We start from the raw sequence: 17,599 nt of genomic DNA, 5'->3' as shown, positions 1-17,599 counted from the left end.
AATTTGCATCAAAGGATCTCAGAATACTCGCATCAAATGGTTTAAGGTGAACGGGTTTGATTCACAATTAAATCTTTCATTAAAAATATTAACCAAGACTTGCGTTTATAGGATGGGAAAGAATATTCAGGACAAGTTCACTCTGATAGCACTTCGTCAATCTTACCACTGCAAGGGAAGATAGGGGAAAACGGAAGATACGCTTGTCAGTGGAAACACATTTTTCTTGGTGAAACTGGTTACAGTAATTTCACGGTATTATACCCAGAAGTTCCAGTAACAAACAAGACTGCCATCGTCGCCGTTTCTATAACATTAGCAGTTTTACTTTTGATCCTAATTGCTTTCGGTGGAGTCAGATTTTATCAGGAAAAGGTATAAAAATAACACATTTATCATTTAATAAGTAACGTGTGTCAAGAAAGTTGGGTGTTTTTCATCCTTGGCCGATTGTCAATCAACAGAAGCGACAAGTTTCACAGGACGCGCTAATTAGATCGTTGAGTGGAAATGCCAATCAAATTAATAACCAGACCCCAATAGAAGACCAGGTAGAATTCCTACCCTATGATAGACGCTGGGAATTTCCAAGACATCGACTAAAACTCGGTTCGTTTTTATTTTCCATTTTCATACCTTTTAAAAACGGAATAATGGCTCTCATTTTAAATTTAGGAGTCCAGCTCGGAGCTGGTTGCTTCGGCCGTGTAGTCAAAGCGGAAGCCGTGGGACTCAAAGGGTCTGAAGAAACTGTCAAAACGGTGGCCGTCAAAATGGTTCGGTCGGAAGCCAACGTCTCCGCAATGGAAGCACTCATCAGTGAACTAAAAATCCTCGTCTATTTGGGATCGCACCTCAACGTTGTCAATCTGCTGGGAGCTTGCACCAAACAAATACATACAGGTAGACAACGGTATAGATAAAGATTTCGAGATGCTCCAAATATCTTGGTTGTTTTTATAAATCGTCGTGTTCTATTTATTAGGAGAACTTTTAGTGATCGTTGAATATTGTCGGTTCGGCAATTTGCAAACGTTTTTGATTAACCACAGGAAGAACTTTGTTAATTTGGTGGACGAATTTGGGAACCTGAAAACACAAGACGAAATGGAAAGTAACAATTTCACCAGGTAAATAAGTTTCTTTATTGTGACGCAATTAAAAATGTAAATGGAATTGCAATCCACAGGTTAAAATGGAAAGAAATCCCATCGCAAGTCGAATCGAGCGATTTGCAAGCTGAAAATCATCCTGGCGTGAATTCATCCACTGAAATTTTGGACATTGCAAGTAAAAGCACAAAATAAAAACCCCAATTAAATTTAATAAATATAAAATGACGCCGGCATTAAATAAATAAATCCTCCTGTTTCTCTGGCAGATTCCACCCTAAAAGATCTGGACGGAAATTTTGATCGGCCGATTTCAACAACAGATCTCATTTCTTGGTCTTTTCAAATAGCCCGAGGAATGGACTACCTGGTTAGCAAAAAGGTAAGAGTCTTACCCAATAAATATCTATATCGTCGTTGGAAGTGACTCCCATTATCACGGATAGGTCCTTCATGGGGATCTCGCCGCCCGCAATATTCTACTCGCTGACGATGGAGTTGCAAAAGTAGCTGACTTTGGAATGGCGAAGAAAATGTATTACGAAGAATATTACGAAAAAAAAGGACAGGTAATTGAAAAAGTTTAAATAATAATTCCTACACAATTCCGTCAAATAATATTTTGTTGAATGTTAGGGGTTGATGCCGGTCAAGTGGATGGCAATTGAATCCTTGATTGATCGCATCTTTTCCAGTCAATCCGACGTTTGGTCGTACGGAGTCCTTGTCTGGGAAATTTTTTCTTTTGGCCGAGTTCCATATCCAGGTGTGAATTTGACGTTCCACTAATTCATAAGTTTTTGTAGATTATTACGAATATCTTTCAATTGATTCAGGCATCAACGTCGGTCACGTACTCATGAAAGAAATTCTAAAAGGATATCGGATGGACAAACCGGAATCGGCGCCCAATTTCTTCGGTGAAATTATGGCCGATTGCTGGAAATCGGATCCAAAAGAGAGACCCACCTTCAGTCAAATGGAAGAGATCATCCTCGGCCACATGGAGTCGTCGGTTAGCTCGGACTATTTGAATATGAACGCACCATATGTAAAGCTCAACGAAGAAAAGGAGAATGCAACGCCAAAGGATCAATTTGGATTGGCCAAGTTGTTGAGAGAAAAGTCTGGAACTCAATCCAATAGACACGCAACTGCGCGAAATTCATTTTTTTCTATACGATTTTCAAAAAGAGATGAGGATTCTTATTTTTAGTCAAAGGGAACTGAGCAACCAGCAACCTGCTAGCAATAATCGATTATTAATTAGGTGCAGAGAAATTCTCTTTGATATGAAAATGTTATTCAATGGGAAAGTTGGCGTGCGGGTAACAATATGGTTCGCTTAATTGTGTCCCAGGAAAAGGTGGCGTTTTGAGCCTATACACTCCTTCTAGACCATTTTTGTTTTTGTATGATTTTGCCAACCGTTCCTCTTGACTGCTCCACTTAAGTTTTTCGTGTCTAGAAAAGTGGCGTTTAGCTAGGTTTACCGGTTTAGTGAGTTCAGTCGTTGTCTCATTCTCAATTTCATTACTTTTTTTGTTGTTGATTGTATTAAAAACAAGCCGTTGTGATAAATACAACGACAAATTGCTTTGAAGAGATATAATACTTGTATACAGCAGGCTATCTTTAATAATGTGTTTCAATTTGAAAAAAAGAAAAGAAAACAGATTATGGTTATTTGAACAACAACGATGACAACTTAGGTAATTTGCCATTGCATTATGTGTTGATTATAAAATATATAGTCCTTTCTCTTCCGGATTTCACCGGATTTGACAGGCCAGTAGGAACTTACATGCACAAAATTAAAAGGGAAATAATCATGACAGTCAAACTATTGGTCACGATCAGCAGTTGCTATAGGACGAGAAATGTGTGCAAGACCTTTCAAATCGCACAATGCGCAACAACTTGGATTAAATAAGAAGGTGCTAATGTCGGTAATTACAGAAGTTGTGGCTGGTTTTGGTGTAGCTGCTCAGGGTTTAGGAGTTGTTCCTTTGGTTTTTTTGGGCGTAGGCCTAGTTGCTGTTGGTTTTCGGGTAGTTGGTTTTGGTTTTCGGGTAGTTGGTTTTGCGGTAGGTGCAGCAGTTGGTTTATTTGAGGTGGGTGCAGCTGGTTTTCGGGTAGTTGCCTTTGGTTTTGGTGTAGTAGCTGCCGGTTTTCGGGTAGATGCCGCCGGTTTTGAGGTTTGTGCCGATTCCTGTATATTTCATTCGGAGAAAGTAATTGAAAGCAGTCTCATGATATCAAACCCAAAAGTTTTGAAAAATCATTCCTTACCGCAATAACGACGAAGCAGACGACAGCCAGGACGAAGCAGGCGAGGAATTTCATTTTTCAAAGTGGTGATGGAACGGAACTGGCGGCCGATTCAGTGAAGAACCAACTGCCAATGGATTGCTCTTTTATAGGCCCCCTAATCTGGAGCTCCAAACTCGGTGCTGGTTATGGTCACCGACGTCAATAAAGTGCCAGGCAAGTGCGTGCATGTTCAGTCTGTCAATGAACAGTCGAATGCTTCTTCGTGGACTCAATTTGACTGTATAGCAAATGCACTGGTGACTCACTCTGTAGTCTGTATCCAACAAAACACCTTTGAGTCCTTGGTAAACGAGAAATTGGATCACATGTTGTTGTTATCAACTATATTCTGTGTAACCTAATTTTTTTCTGAAAACATCTTTTTTATTCCATGGAAATATGGCACCGTGACGCACACATTAGAACGCTCAGGTATTTTAAATTATTAGTTGCATCTGGTTCGCGCTCTCATTTGCTGTTCGTTTTAGTATTGAGGGCAAACAGAGTAATGGCGTTATTTCTTGTTGTTACTAACTGAAACATTGACGAAAATAAACAAACGCGCTGATTGCTGTGTGCGCCTTATGTAAGTAGCAGACAAACAACCTACAATCAGTTAAATAATGCGAATGGATCTCGGCGTATACTGGAAACCTAATTAACTAGTCTTTTTTTCTTGCTTGATCCGACTTGATCTAACCTTGTCGAAATGGGTCCTCTTTTAAAACGGAAGACAAAACAAGAATGAGAGTAGGATTCCGCAAAAAATGTTTCACATTCGCATTCACTGGCTAATAGTAATACCGGTTATATAAACATTAATATATTATCAACGTTAGCCTGGTATGAAAACATAAAGGAACTGCTGGTGTGAAAACATTATGGCTCGGACGAGTTGGCAAGCGACTCTAATAACTCGAATACAAGTCACACAACAGTTTCCTATAGTTTCCCATTGAAAAAATGGGGCTTTTCTGAGACAGCCGGGCCGGGACGGACTAGCCCTTAAATATTAAGCAAAACACCACAACATATAAAGGCAAGAAAAAAAACAGATCTCGCAAGTATGAAAATTAGCTGAATATATTTTAAAGAATATTACAATTTTTTGCATCAAAATAGAAAATAAAGCCCGTTTTTATCGTTTTTTAGCGGTTAATCCGTTAATTAAAGCGGTTAATTAAAGATTAATTTCGTCTGCTTTCTGTAAGTTCAGCCTTCAGCGTACCATCCACTCTCAGCAGACGACAAAATATTTTTTGAGAAACAAGTACAGTTTGGCAATGCTGCGTGAAGTGCAATAGCAACTTTGACAGTTGGAGTACTTCACGTGTGAAGTGCAATAGGCGCGACAATCTTATTTACTGGTTCCTGATGCTACATATTTTATTTTATTTTTTTTATAGAGAGCATTTTTACCAAGTCTTCCATGTTCTGTGTATCTTCTTCACTTTCTTCAAAGAGAAGTTCTTCACTAAGGCTATTCCTTGATGTATATATTTTATTTTCTCTCAACATCTACATGATTTTAAAATTCTATTTTTTGGTTCTGCCTGTTTTAGTCCCATATGGAGCTTTTAACACGTTTGCGTAAAGAGACTAGTGATAAAAACGAAGAAATCCGCCGAATCCAATCGGAACTTATTTTGCGAATGGATGATTTGAAACGAAAAGTAAAGGACCTGGAAAAAAATAACACCGAGCTTGAACAGAGGTTGTGGGGTTTATACACACTCGCTAAAATAGCGAGTAAGGTTATATTAGTATCAGTGTTTGGCTTGCCACTAAACTGATAATCAGTCTGTCTATTAGCGGGTGTACTCGCTAATTTAACACAATAGCTGATACACTCGCTAGTGTAACGGCCCACTAGCGACTACACTCGCTAACGCAACCCCAAAAAATTTTTTTTTCCATTAGCCAGTGTACTTGCTACACCTATCGGTCATTAGCGAAAGCAACAGCTACTAAACCTTAGGTCCCAAAATTGAGCAATAGCCACTACACTCGCTAATGTTATGATCAATTAGCCACTGTACTCGCTAATGCACACACAATTTTTCTGTTTTCCCATTAGCTAGTACACTCGCTATATCTAACGTGTGCTAGCGTAAGTAACAGCTAATGTTTACGTTAGCGAATACAACCGCTATTCGGTCCATCGACTGCTTTTTTCACTGATAGCGCCACCATCGACTGCTTTTTTCACTGATAGCGCCACCCATCCGTTCACGACAATATTTATAATTCTGCTAGCCTCGTGTCTCGCCCTATTGTTTTAAATTTTGAAGTGCATAATTTTTCTAAATTATTTCGATTTATTAAGCTGGCGTTTTATATTACACATGATGTAAGATCATATGCAGCATTAGCAAATTGTATGTGTATATTAGCAAAATTGTGTGTGCATTAGCGAGTACAGTGGCTAATTGATCATAACATTAGCGAGTGTAGTGGCTATTGCTGAATTTTAGGACCTAAGGTTTAGTAGCTGTTGTTTTCGCTAATGACCGATAGATGTAGCGAGTACACTGGCTAATGAAAAAAAAAATTTTTTGGGTTGCGTTAGCGAGTGTAGTCGCTAGTGGGCCGTTGCATTAGCGAGTGTATCGGCTATTGTTTAGTTTTGGGACCTAAGGTTTAGTAGCTGTTGCTTTCGCTAATGACCGATAGGTGTAGCGAGTACACTGGCTAATGGAAAAAAAAATTTTGGGGGTTGCGTTAGCGAGTGTAGTCGCTAGTGGGCCGTTACACTAGCGAGTGTATCAGCTATTGTGTTAAATTAGCGAGTACACCCGCTAATAGACAGACTGATTATCAGTTTAGTGGCAAGCCAAACACTGATACTAATATAACCTTACTCGCTATTTTAGCGAAAAAGAAAAACCCGAGGTTGTGTGATGTCCAACTTCCTGAATCTTCTAGTCCCGATACCGATGTTGAAATCATTAATTTAAAAAAGAAGCTTAAGAAAATGGAAAATGAGTATGAAACTTCTTGTCAGAAGTATTGTGATCTCTATATCAAATTGGTTGCAATGAAAACCCAACAAGAAAAAGACCGTAAACAGGTAGGCAATACAGTAAGCAGTTTATTAAAGTTTTAATTCAGTCTGTATTTTATTTCAGATACTACAACTTCAGCTCAATTTAAACGATACTGTGGCTCGTTTTGAGAAAGGATCCTCAGAGTATCAGCTTCTTCTGGACTCCAGCCGAACTGAGAATGCTGAATTGAAACAGTTATTGGAAGAAAAAGCTCTTTGGATTGATGATTTGGAAGAAAAAAGTCGGACTTTTTCTGAGATGCATGCACGTCTGAATGCGCCCAGGTTTCCTTGCGAAAACGAAAGCATTGGGTACAACAGTCTACTGTCCATTGAGGTATTATTTTTCAGCTGATGATCAATAATTTTAACGAAATCGTAGTTGTAACAAATTTTATATTTATAGACCGAAAAGTTGCATTGTGATTTGGAATCTTATCGCAGAGATTTGATCCGCCAATTCAATCAATTTAACTCAGAAAAAAGTATTTTTCAACAACGCACTGCTGCTCTAGAGGAAGACAAACGGAATCTCCATCGCCAAATTGAAGAAGCTAACCTAAAAAATCAGTCTCTTCAAGTTAAATTGGATCAGACCGAGAAAAGCTTAAAACAAATAATGCGTAATTGTGAATCTTTTAGCAAAGAGAGGGAAGAACTTCATCACTCGCTAGATGAGCTTAAGTCAAAATTTGACAATGAGATGACCCACGCTCAACAGCAATTTGACATCCACACTAAAAAATCTTTGGAATTCGTTCTTTACATTGATAAACTGAATCAAGAACTCAAAGAAACTCAATCTGCAAAGAAGGCTTTGGAGCAGTACATCCAAGAAGTGAATGAACAAAAATTGGGAGTAGGCCAGTCAATAACAGCTTTGGAACAGAGGGGAAGTGCAGCGTGTAATGGTAAATAATACAATATTTTCCTTCAATTCATTCAGAAATTTTGTGACAGCGCCGAAATTTCGGCAGTCGATAGGTATCTGCAACTACAAATTTTTTGACGAATTTGTCAGTAGGAACATTAGCCGATGCCATGATTGACGCTCGACGTCGTTCAATGCGTCCAACCCGCAGTGAAGTTGCGTCTACTAGCAAAGAGCGACAGGAAACCATCGAAGTATTCAGACCTCCTCAGTTGGCCTTCAGTGATGACTCGGAGGATGTCAGTAGTATTTTAAAAGTATCTCCCAGTCGCCGCGACTCGACAAGCAGTGTCTGCAGCAATCGTAGCGACATTCATATTACATCACGGGGTACAAACGTTCCACACGGAGCAGGTCGTCTCTCTACCTGTGACGATGAAGACGGGGAGCTGTTCAGCAGTTCATACTTGAACGAAATGAAAGAAGGTAATTCTTATACTGACTTTTCTTTAAAACAAAAGTAAAAAAATTCCTTTTACTAACCAGGTAAATGCCGAGTGGAAGACTCCAGCACTCGGGTCAGTGAGTTGCTTAGGCGCAACACCATTCAGCCGCCGCACATGCGTTCAGCTTATCCCATCGAAATGAACGATGAACGCCTTCGTCAGAACGACATGACCATCTACGATCAGCCCAAAGCCAACTCCAGCAGGTCAGATGCCAACTCTAACAGTGTATTGACTCAGCAGACGACGAGTCAAACCCGCCGCCTACTCCGCCAACGCGTGGTGGTCATGCCGGGAACCGCGGTACCGACGAACGTTCCAGCCCAAATCGCCCCAGCTCCAGCCCTGGATCCAGACATCGAGCCGCGCCAGAAACAACAACGTCCTCGCAAGAAATACGGCCCGCCAACTCGATGTTCAGCCAGAACACGTAAAGCCACGGTTCGCTACCAGGCCTAGCGCCGGAACATGCGAGCCGCAACACGGGTTTTTATTTATTTTTTAACCCCCTCCCGCTATTTGTCCCCCTTCGTCTCAATAATCCAACTACCCAAGTAGTGAATTGTCTCATTTTCAACTTCTCAATTTTGTATGTCAATTTTTTTCGTTTAAACTATTTTTTATTTTTCATTTAGATAAACAGCATCTCGTTGAATTGGAGAAACTACTGTTGTCGACTGAGTTCTTCTTTATTTTAATCCCCTCTGTCCTCGTGTACGCCCTTGTGTGTTTGGTAGTACTCACGAGGGCCTCCTTTTTACCCTTTCCCGCCTGGTGAATTCAATTTTCCTTCCGATGTATGGAGCACCTGTGGATGCTTGGCCGTATTTCCCGGGCTTAACGGTAGGACAAATAATTCTCTGTTCTTCCCCTTGACTAATAGATAGCGTTGATTTTTAAATACGGAGTACGATTATTCCTAAGCTAGGCGTCCGACTAGGAGTGTCGGACTTGCCGTTTTTGCCGACTCAGTTAGGGTTCATTTTGACACTCATTTGGAGAACAACGACTGCAGACACTCAAATCAAGATCAGGCTTGTTTTGTTACCTCACAACTTTTGTCTGTGGGTAAACCCAATTATTTGAACTTGTTACACTTGAAGCAAAGTGCACAGTAAGAAATTCAAAGTATTACAAGGTTGTTGGAACCATCAAGTATGTTGTTGCCTGTCGGGGCATTATAGAGACGTGAGCTGAAGCCCAGCAGCACCTGCATGTGCACTCCAGCGTAACAGCTCTTGTATTCCACACGCATCAGCTTTTATAGAGTTTCTCAGTCTAAGTCGACCGACAATGTCAAAGAATGTTGTAGACCGATCAAACCCATTTTATTAAAATTTACTCAGATACATATTGCATTTGAGTTTGGCGGACGATGCAAATATTCATGTTGGTCGCATCTGACTGATGTCCACTCGGCCTCTATCCAAGTCTTTTATACTTTTGTTGTGAAAACCAAAAGGAAATGAAACTGACGAGGTTGCTGCTGGACGAGGGCTGTGGAGAAAGTTTCTTCGTATAACTGTGTGAAGCAAATCCGGTTTTAACAATCAAGAGACCCAAGACAGACGTGATGGAGCGTTGCGTCATTGTATAAACAAGGCTCTGATTTCTATAATTGAAACGTTTTTTTGTGCATGGTCCTTATAGTGATAATCTCGTGGCCTTTCCCGGTGCTGATGTCGGATTACGTCCCTTGTATTAGAATTTTAGTGCGTCTTGTTGTTGTTGTTCGGCATCAGTTTTGCCCCAAAGCAGTGACTCGCACACCTTTTTATCTCGTAGGAATAATTGGCGATTAAAGAGCATCGTTTGCAATCGATTAGACGTTTATTTTTGTACACACATTCAATCAGGAAAATAGATACAAAATGTTGGACGTTTGCGACGCGGTGAATCATTTAAACCTTTTGAATTTAAAGGGTATTGTACAATCGATGGGAATTAAAGAAAGAAACAATTGAAATTATCCGAAGAATTCGCCACTTCCGAATCCGCCGAAGCCTCCGCCGTTGAATCCTTGATTAAATCCGCCGTTGAATCCTTGATTGAATCCGCCGAATCCTTGATTGAATCCGCCAAATTGTTGACCTGTTGCAAATGCAATCGAAACGTCATGATCGGCAATAGGGCGGCAATAGGGCACTAGTAAACTCAATCGTTTTTATTACCTCCATCGCCAAAAAATTGTCGCTTCTCACGTTGGGGTGCGGCCTCGATGACTGCGGCCACAACGGCCAACAGGACGCAAAGACTCAGCTGGAAATGCAAATCGGAAGAAAAGAAACAAACAAAAGTTACAAGTGCATAGATTCAATCGCAACGCAATTCAAACGAAACGACAAAACTTACCAGAATAGAACGATTCATGTTGGTTTTTGCAGACTGTAATGTCAACTGATGTATCCACTGGGCCACAACGGGTGCCGTTTTATACTCCCGAGTGCCGAGGCAGCAGCGGCCGCTGATGGAAGGCGAAAGGGATATTAGTATCAGTGTCAGCAGAATATATACATCGGGCTAATTAAGCATTAGTTACTTACCAACAACGAATTGGACGTATCAGATATCATGAAGGTTTTAGCGGAAGAAGCGAATGCAATTTTTTGCCAACAGTTTTTACCAAGAACCCAGATCATTTGGGGTGGCGTAAATTTAAAAAAAAAAAGTTAACAAGGAAAGTTCTAATGAATCACGAAAAAGGAGTTGGCAATTTAAAACTCGGACATTGTTTTCGATTGTTTCCGCCTTTTTAGTCAGTGAGTACATGGCGTGTACATCGTAGCGTACAGCAGGGGAAATCCAATGACATCGACAGCGTGTTATCGGTGTCATATTTTCCATAACAGTAACTCTTTAGATGTAAGCGGTTGGGTTTTTCTTACATTAGCTTCAAATAGATCTGCTTCTCTTGGTTCATATCCGCCGAGAACAAGAGACTCGTTTGTGTTGGCTATCGTCTCCTTGTCCCAAGAGTCTGATGAATCTTCATATTCTTCAAATGTGTCAAAATGAAAGCGAACCTCTTCCCGATCTTTCTCGTTCGGATGGAAATTTACTAATCAAATGGAATTAACTAAAACAGGTCTTCTCGTCAATTTCGCCCCTGCGAATTTGCAGTTACACTACCCTCACCGTCGCAGTACTGCTGAAGGACTAGTTCTTTCACTTTATTGCTACCATTCTCGTGTTTCTCTGAAACTAATTTAAAAAATTTGCCCATCCTTATCGGCAGTGTTTTTGCTTGAAACCTGTCACAGTAGCCTATTTGAAATAGTAGCTCCAAATGCTGCGTTTTTTCCTGTCATTTTCATGTTTAATTTCCGTTAGACATTGCCTTGGCCGTGATCGTTTATCAGTTGGCAGTTGACGAATCGCCATCTTTGTCCGGAGCTGTTCCGCCACACCCGATCCAAAATGATGGGTAGACTTTCTTGGTTTCTATCGTCATAGACGGAGAGATAAGCTTGATTCAATTCGTTGCGTAAAAGACCGGGCTCATTTGAATCCTTCCCGATGCCGTGAGAGGATTCCGATGAATGAGAGGCCGGATTGAAAGCGTTTTCCCCCAGCATTATGTCGACTATGACACTGATGCTAAGATCGTTGGCATGTGCATTGTCAGCACTGCACATAGCACTGCTGGTGAGATTGGCCGCTTCCCAGTTCCAACTCAACGTTTGCTTTGGGTTCTGGGAAAATAATCGGACGAGTTCATTAACACATGTCGTGTTTTCTACAGGAGAAAAACTAAGGAAAATTATTCTCCAGGGCTTTTGATGGAGGTCGGGTCTATCTTCTGCTGATTTATTTAAGGAAATAATATGACTGGGTTTTGCTTCTGAGTTTGAACTGATAGGGCGTGCCAAAACAAGGAAAATTGGCCGTTATGTCTTGATGATTGTGTTGAATAAAACCGAATCAAACGGTTGGTTCTGCAAAAAGCAGGAAATTTCCTCTTCCGATTCTTTTCCGATTCAGAACTCGTTTGTTGAAATTCGTTTGTTTCATTTTCAAATTGCTGAGAGAATTTTACTTTCAGAAAGATGATTCCAATTTTGCTGGTGGGATTTGCTAGAGCTCTACGCTTCTCTTTTTTCATGTTTTTTTGCTGAGTTGGTTTCATATTAACATGCTGCGCACAGTATTAATAACTGTGCTCCTTTTTCCGCCACTTGAGAACAACTAAACAAATCAAAAGAGACAGACTAATAACAAACTCTCGAGTCGTCAAAATAAAGAACCTTGGAGCCTGCATCTGTAGGAAACACAATATCCGCGGTTACGTCAGACGAAGTTGGCGGAAGTTTGATTTAGGTGATTTAGGTAAAGAATTTAAACTTTGAAAAAAAAAATTCAACTATTGCCCGTAGATTATTACGAACAAATAAAAGGAAATGTAAATAAGGGATATTCTTATATCTGTGGTGGTCACCTAGTATAGGTATAGACGATAAGGGAAAATATGAGGGCAAGGTCACAGTCGCCTACCATTTTAGTATTCAAAAAGGCAAAGGACACGACTCAAACTTGATAAAAACACGCAAGAACTTGTCATGTTGGAGGTCAGATGTTCTGCCGCAGGGGAAACGAAAACTTTCCCTTTTTCCCGGTCCTTTTCTCTAAACTTTTTGGAAAAATCTGCCTGACACTAGCAGTGTGTGAACGGAAAGAGAAAAAGGAGAGACGCTAAAAATTTTCATCCGTGTCGTTTGTCATGATTAATTGTAGAGAATCTCATTTGGCTGACGGAACGCAAATCGTGAGCGAATCAACAGTCTTAGTGATTTTAATTTAAGTGTGAATTAGTGCGCTGTCGACTAGCTAACTCCTCATTCTCCTGTGTTGCTTAAAATTGATTAGATGTGCTTGAATTAGAATTATGTGAGCAGTTGCGTTGTCCTGTTTGGAACCCCAAATGCTGTGCCGCCGCAGGTGAAATACTTTCCCCCTTATTATTCCCCGTCCTTCGCTGAACCTTTTGAAAGAAAATAAATAAAACCTAACAGTGTGTGAAAGAAAGGAGAACCGCAGAGACGCACATAATTTTCTTCCGTGTCTTGCGTAATTATCTGCGGGGAAATTCAATCGGATGCAAATCTGACTTGGAAAATTTTAAATTTCGCAACCATTATTACCTAAGTGAAACAACGGCTGGGATTTGTAGTGAAGTGAAAACCAGTGCACATTGTGTTTGAACATTCAGTTTGACTCTTCCTTCTCCGACATTGTTTAGAGTTGATATCATTAGATGGAATAATAGTTATGCGAGTAGATAAAGTCTAAACAAGTGTAATTAGGACGACAAAAGTGAAAATGTCTTCAATGTCCATTCTGTTTGGAATCGCATTGTTATCTTTAATGCATCTAGTGGACGCCGAGAATTTGACAGAATGGAACACTGGTGACGGTGGATTCAAATGGCGGACCAACTGCGACTTCCCCGGCGACGACATAGGCAAAGTTCCTCTTACGACCTCAACCAGGGAAGACTGTGGTCGACTTTGCATTTCCAACCCGCAATGCAGCCATTTTGTGTTTGGTTATTTGGAGAATTGTTACATGAAGAAGGCGCCATCAACGACACCTCGTCAAGATATCGATTATGAGAGTATAGCCATTTGTGGCTTCATACAGTGGAGATTAGGATCTAAAACTGGTATTTACAAGCATATAATTGAAAAATGAATTTGAATCTAGTTAATAGTTAGTTAATCGTAATTTTTTTTTCTTTTCAGGGAATGATGACTGGAAGACTATCAACATCAGTGGTGTCGAAAACTGCGGTTTTTATGGCAACGACAGTTTGATTTTGACGACAGAGTGCCGACAGGCCAAAGATTGTTCCTATTGGTACCAACAGGTTCTTCCCACTAATGGATCAACATCCTGTAAATTAGCAGATGGAAGTTCAGGATCTTGTTGCCCGGAGATCCCCAAGCTAACCGAGGTCCCTAAAGAAAGTAATTGGTTGTCCTGTTAAATGAACTATAAATTGATTCTTCTAATTTTACTTTAGTTCAATATATTATAATGATTCCTGGTGAGAGTGAACCGGAGTGAACGAATAATCGACGCGGGAACAACTCTCACGTTGACGTGCGTCTACGCCTTTGAAGACGAAAATCAAAGGAACACGTTCAATTTTTCGTGGGAAATTCCAGATTACTTAACCAAAAATGCGGAAGTATACAAAACAATTTTTTGCGATGTCGATAAGAACTTTTCCTTTTCGACCAAATTTCATCCTCAATTGATTAAAAAGTTAAGCGACTTGGACAACCGCCTTCGCAAAACGTTTGGAAGGAACGAGACTCACATGACATCGACTTTGTCTCTGGCAAACGCAAGAGCCAGAGACACTGGAAACTTTGGTTGCAAGGGTCTTCCGATTGGATTTCCAAACACATTTACAGTCAATCAATACGTCTATGTTTTCAGTTCGTTAAATTGATTTTAAAAAATCACTTGAAGGACTGTCATTCTCTAACAATTTTATTTTAGATGATACGGAACTTGTAATAATCGAAGGTAACGAATATTACATCGTCATCCCACACGGTGAAACTAATTACCCGTTCAAATGCAAACCAACTCATCCGGATGTGAATGTTTCTCTTATACACGGACATCAATACACAGCAACAGGACAAAATTGGCTGGAACCAAAAGTAAGAAAAATTCCAAATATTTTCGGCAAACTAATGACACACAACTTATATTGGGTTCCAATTTATTATCAGAGCGATTTGCTGGCAGATCCGAATTCAAATTGGTCTTTCGAAAAAAGGAATGGACTAAAACTCAAGAAAGCGAAGATTGACGACAATGGCATTTTTAATTGCATAGGGACCTATAAAAATAAGAAACATCAAAGTGGTTTTTTTTTGTTTATCGCTGGTAGGCGTGTTTCTAGATTTTAACAAAGCGATACGAAATTATTAATTAAAAAAATTTAAATTAAATAGGAATGGAACTCGCAAAAATTGAAGGCGTAGGTGATCCTTTGGAAGGAAGTAACGTTACTTTAAGCTGCCGAACTTACCAATATACCGCGCACTCTACTCCACCAAAATGGTCCTATCAAATTAACGGAAACGGAAAAATGCAAATAATTGAGGAAATTAATCCACCTGAAGGTTTGAAGTTCCATTCGATTTGAGTCACTATGATTTGCATAAATTTCAAGAATATCAACTAAATTATTCAGGTATTCAAATAACAAAGGACAAATTTGACTACAGTAGTAAAACACTTTACGAAAATCAACTTTACATTTCCGACATAAGTTCAAATGCCTATACGTTTCGATGCCAAGGAAGTGGATTCACTGAAAATATTTCATTTCTCGCTATAGGTAGCTGACTTAATCTTCTATTGCTATTTCAGATATGAAACTTTTCAGTCATGCTATATAGAATCGTTTTTGTGGATCATTTATACATCGAATCTGTCTACAAATTTTCAGAATTAAATGGCGATTCAAAGCATAAATCTGTTTAACTTGTGAAGGATATCGCTCAAAACTTAACTTGTTTTCAAGGATTTCAGAATGCTCGAATCAAATGGTTTAAGGTGAACTCTTTGATTTAGGTTTCATTCTTTCATTTAAAATATTTACCAAGAATTACATTAACAGGATGGGGAAGAATATACAGGACAAGTTTACTCCGATAGCACCTCTTCAATCTTACCGTTGCAAGGAAAGATGGAGGAAAATGGAAAATACGCTTGTCAGTGGAAAGTCGGCTTTCCAGGTGATGTGAAATACAGGAATTTCACGGTTTCTTTCATCGATAGAATTCCAGAAAATAACAAGACCGTTGTCATCGCCGTTTCTACAACATTTGCAGTTTTACTTTTGGTACTCATTGTTGTCGTTGGAGTTAAATTTTATTACGACAAGGTATAAACATAAAGCATTTATTATTCAACAAGTGGTGCGTGTCGGGAAACTTACTAATTGTTCTTTCATTCTTTCGCCATTTAAAATATCAATCAAAAGAACCAACGAGTTTCACAGGAAGCGCTACTTAAATTGCTGAATGGAAATGCCAATCAAATAAATAACCAGTCACCAATAGAAGACCAGATAGAGTTCCTTCCCTATGATAGACGATGGGAATTTCCAAAAAGTCGACTGAAACTCGGTTCATTTTTATTTTCCCCTTTCATGTTTTATATAAACAGCTCTTAATGCAACTTTAGGAGTCCAGATTGGTGTTGGTTTCTTCGGCCGTGTAGTCAAAGCTGAAGCCGTGGGACTTAAAGACTCCGAAGAAATTGTCAAAACGGTGGCCGTCAAAATGGTTCGGTCGGAAGCCAACGTCTCCGCAATGGAAGCACTCATCAGTGAACTGAAAATCCTCGTCTACTTGGGATCGCACCTCAACGTCGTCAATCTGCTGGGAGCCTGCACCAAGCAACTACATAAAGGTAATAAACTAATCTCAAGTGTTTGAAACATACGTATGTTTCTTGTTTAGGTTTAAATTGTTATTTCCCTTTATTAGGAGAACTTTTAGTGATCGTTGAATATTGTCGATTTGGGAATTTGCAAAAGTTTTTGATTAATCAAAGGAACAAGTTTATTAATTTGGTGGACGAGTTTGGGAACCTGAAAATGCAAGAGGAAATTGAAAGTAACAATTTCACCAGGTATAGAAGTTCCCTCATTGTGATTTGTGGCGTAATAAAAAAGTTTAATTGAATTATAATCCACAGGTCAAAAACGGATGAAATTCAATCGCAAGTCAATCCGACTGATTTGCAAACTGACGATCATCCTGGCGTGAATTCATCCTCTAAAATTTTGGACGTTTCAAGTAAAAACACCCAAAACGCAAAAACATCCCAAAAAATTTTAAAATAAATATTAAATGACGCCTGCATTTAATGAATTCACCTGTTTATCTGGCAGATTCTAACCTACAAGATCCGGATGGAAATTTTGATCGGTCGATTTCAACAACAGATCTCATTTCTTGGTCTTTTCAAATAGCTCGAGGAATGGACTACCTGGATAGCAAAAAGGTAAGTCTTTCTAGTGAAGACATAGATATTACTGGATATGACTCGCATTATTACGGATAGGTTCTCCATGGTGATCTGGCCGCCCGCAACATTCTGCTCGCTGACGATGGAGTTGCAAAAGTGGCCGACTTTGGAATGGCGAAGAAAATGTATTACGAAGAAAATTACGAAAAAAGAGAATAGGTAGTCGGAAAATAAAAATACAACATCCACGTTTCCGTAAAATAATATTTTAAATGTCAGGGATTGATGCCGGTCAAGTAGATGGCGATTGAATCCTTGATTGATCGCATCTTTTCCAGCCAATCCGACGTGTGGTCGTACGGAGTTGTCCTTTGGGAAATCTTTTCTTTGGGGCAAGTTCCCTATCCAGGTGTGAATTTGACGTTTGCCTCATTCATAATAATTTCTTGGTAATTGCGGATATATTTCTGTTGATTCAGGTATGGACGTCGGTCACATACTCGTGAAAGAAATTCTAAAAGGATATCGGATGGACAAACCGGAATTGGCGCTCAACTTCTTCGGTGATATGATGGCGGATTGCTGGAAATCGGATCCGAAAGAGAGACCCACCTTCAGTCAAATGGAAGAAATTATCTGCAGCCACATGGAGTCGTCGGTCAGCTCGGACTATTTGAATATGAACGCGCCATATGCCAAGCTCAACGAAGAAAATGAGAACGCAACGCCAATGGATCATTTTGGATTGGCCAAG

General features: G+C 39.7%; 3 protein-coding genes and 1 long non-coding RNA gene across 5 annotated transcripts in view; 2 read left to right on the top strand and 2 right to left on the bottom strand.

Annotated features, from left to right (window-relative positions):
• The window catches only part of LOC124336868, a 90,747-nt gene that overhangs the window by 9,425 nt on the left and 63,723 nt on the right, over positions 1 to 17,599 (top strand). The gene's annotated exons all lie outside the window — the stretch shown is intronic.
• On the bottom strand, positions 3,140 to 3,648 carry LOC124337345. The gene is made up of 2 exons (XR_006917230.1): positions 3,405 to 3,648; positions 3,140 to 3,324 (listed from the first exon to the last, which is right to left on the bottom strand). It is a non-coding gene; the product is annotated as an uncharacterized LOC124337345 (long non-coding RNA).
• Positions 4,668 to 8,614, top strand: LOC124336953 (myosin-2 heavy chain, non muscle-like). Of its 2 annotated transcripts, none has more exons than XM_046790918.1 (7): positions 4,668 to 4,917; positions 4,988 to 5,139; positions 6,318 to 6,495; positions 6,554 to 6,808; positions 6,878 to 7,382; positions 7,496 to 7,828; positions 7,889 to 8,614. In XM_046790918.1, the coding sequence occupies exons 1-7, from the start codon at positions 4,855 to 4,857 to the stop codon at positions 8,305 to 8,307; spliced, it is 1,905 nt and encodes a 634-aa protein (XP_046646874.1). In that variant the 5' UTR covers positions 4,668 to 4,854; the 3' UTR covers positions 8,308 to 8,614. The 2 variants fall into 2 exon arrangements, with proteins under 2 accessions (XP_046646874.1, XP_046646873.1); XM_046790917.1 differs by having other exon boundaries at positions 7,493 to 7,828.
• On the bottom strand, positions 9,662 to 10,274 carry LOC124337320 (neuropeptide-like protein 30). Its single transcript, XM_046791427.1, has 3 exons — positions 10,201 to 10,274; positions 10,020 to 10,107; positions 9,662 to 9,939 (listed from the first exon to the last, which is right to left on the bottom strand). The coding sequence occupies exons 1-3, from the start codon at positions 10,216 to 10,218 to the stop codon at positions 9,815 to 9,817; spliced, it is 231 nt and encodes a 76-aa protein (XP_046647383.1). The 5' UTR covers positions 10,219 to 10,274; the 3' UTR covers positions 9,662 to 9,814.

Source organism: Daphnia pulicaria, chromosome 4, assembly GCF_021234035.1.
Source record: "Daphnia pulicaria isolate SC F1-1A chromosome 4, SC_F0-13Bv2, whole genome shotgun sequence".
Taxonomy (NCBI): Eukaryota; Metazoa; Arthropoda; class Branchiopoda; order Diplostraca; family Daphniidae; genus Daphnia; species Daphnia pulicaria.
Note: the sequence above shows the minus strand (reverse complement) of the source record. Positions and strands in the feature narration are given on the sequence as shown.

Excerpts from the sequence above, each read along its gene's own strand:
- LOC124336953 (XM_046790917.1), top strand. The coding sequence starts at position 4,855 with ATGTTCTGTGTATCTTCTTCACTTTCTTCAAAGAGAAGTTCTTCACTA. Across the intron at positions 5,140-6,317 it reads AACACCGAGCTTGAACAGAG|GTTGTGTGATGTCCAACTTC; the intron begins GTTGTGGGGTTT and ends GAAAAACCCGAG. Across the intron at positions 6,496-6,553 it reads AAGAAAAAGACCGTAAACAG|ATACTACAACTTCAGCTCAA; the intron begins GTAGGCAATACA and ends ATTTTATTTCAG.
- LOC124337320 (XM_046791427.1), bottom strand. Across the intron at positions 9,940-10,019 it reads ACAATTTTTTGGCGATGGAG|GTCAACAATTTGGCGGATTC; the intron begins GTAATAAAAACG and ends CATTTGCAACAG.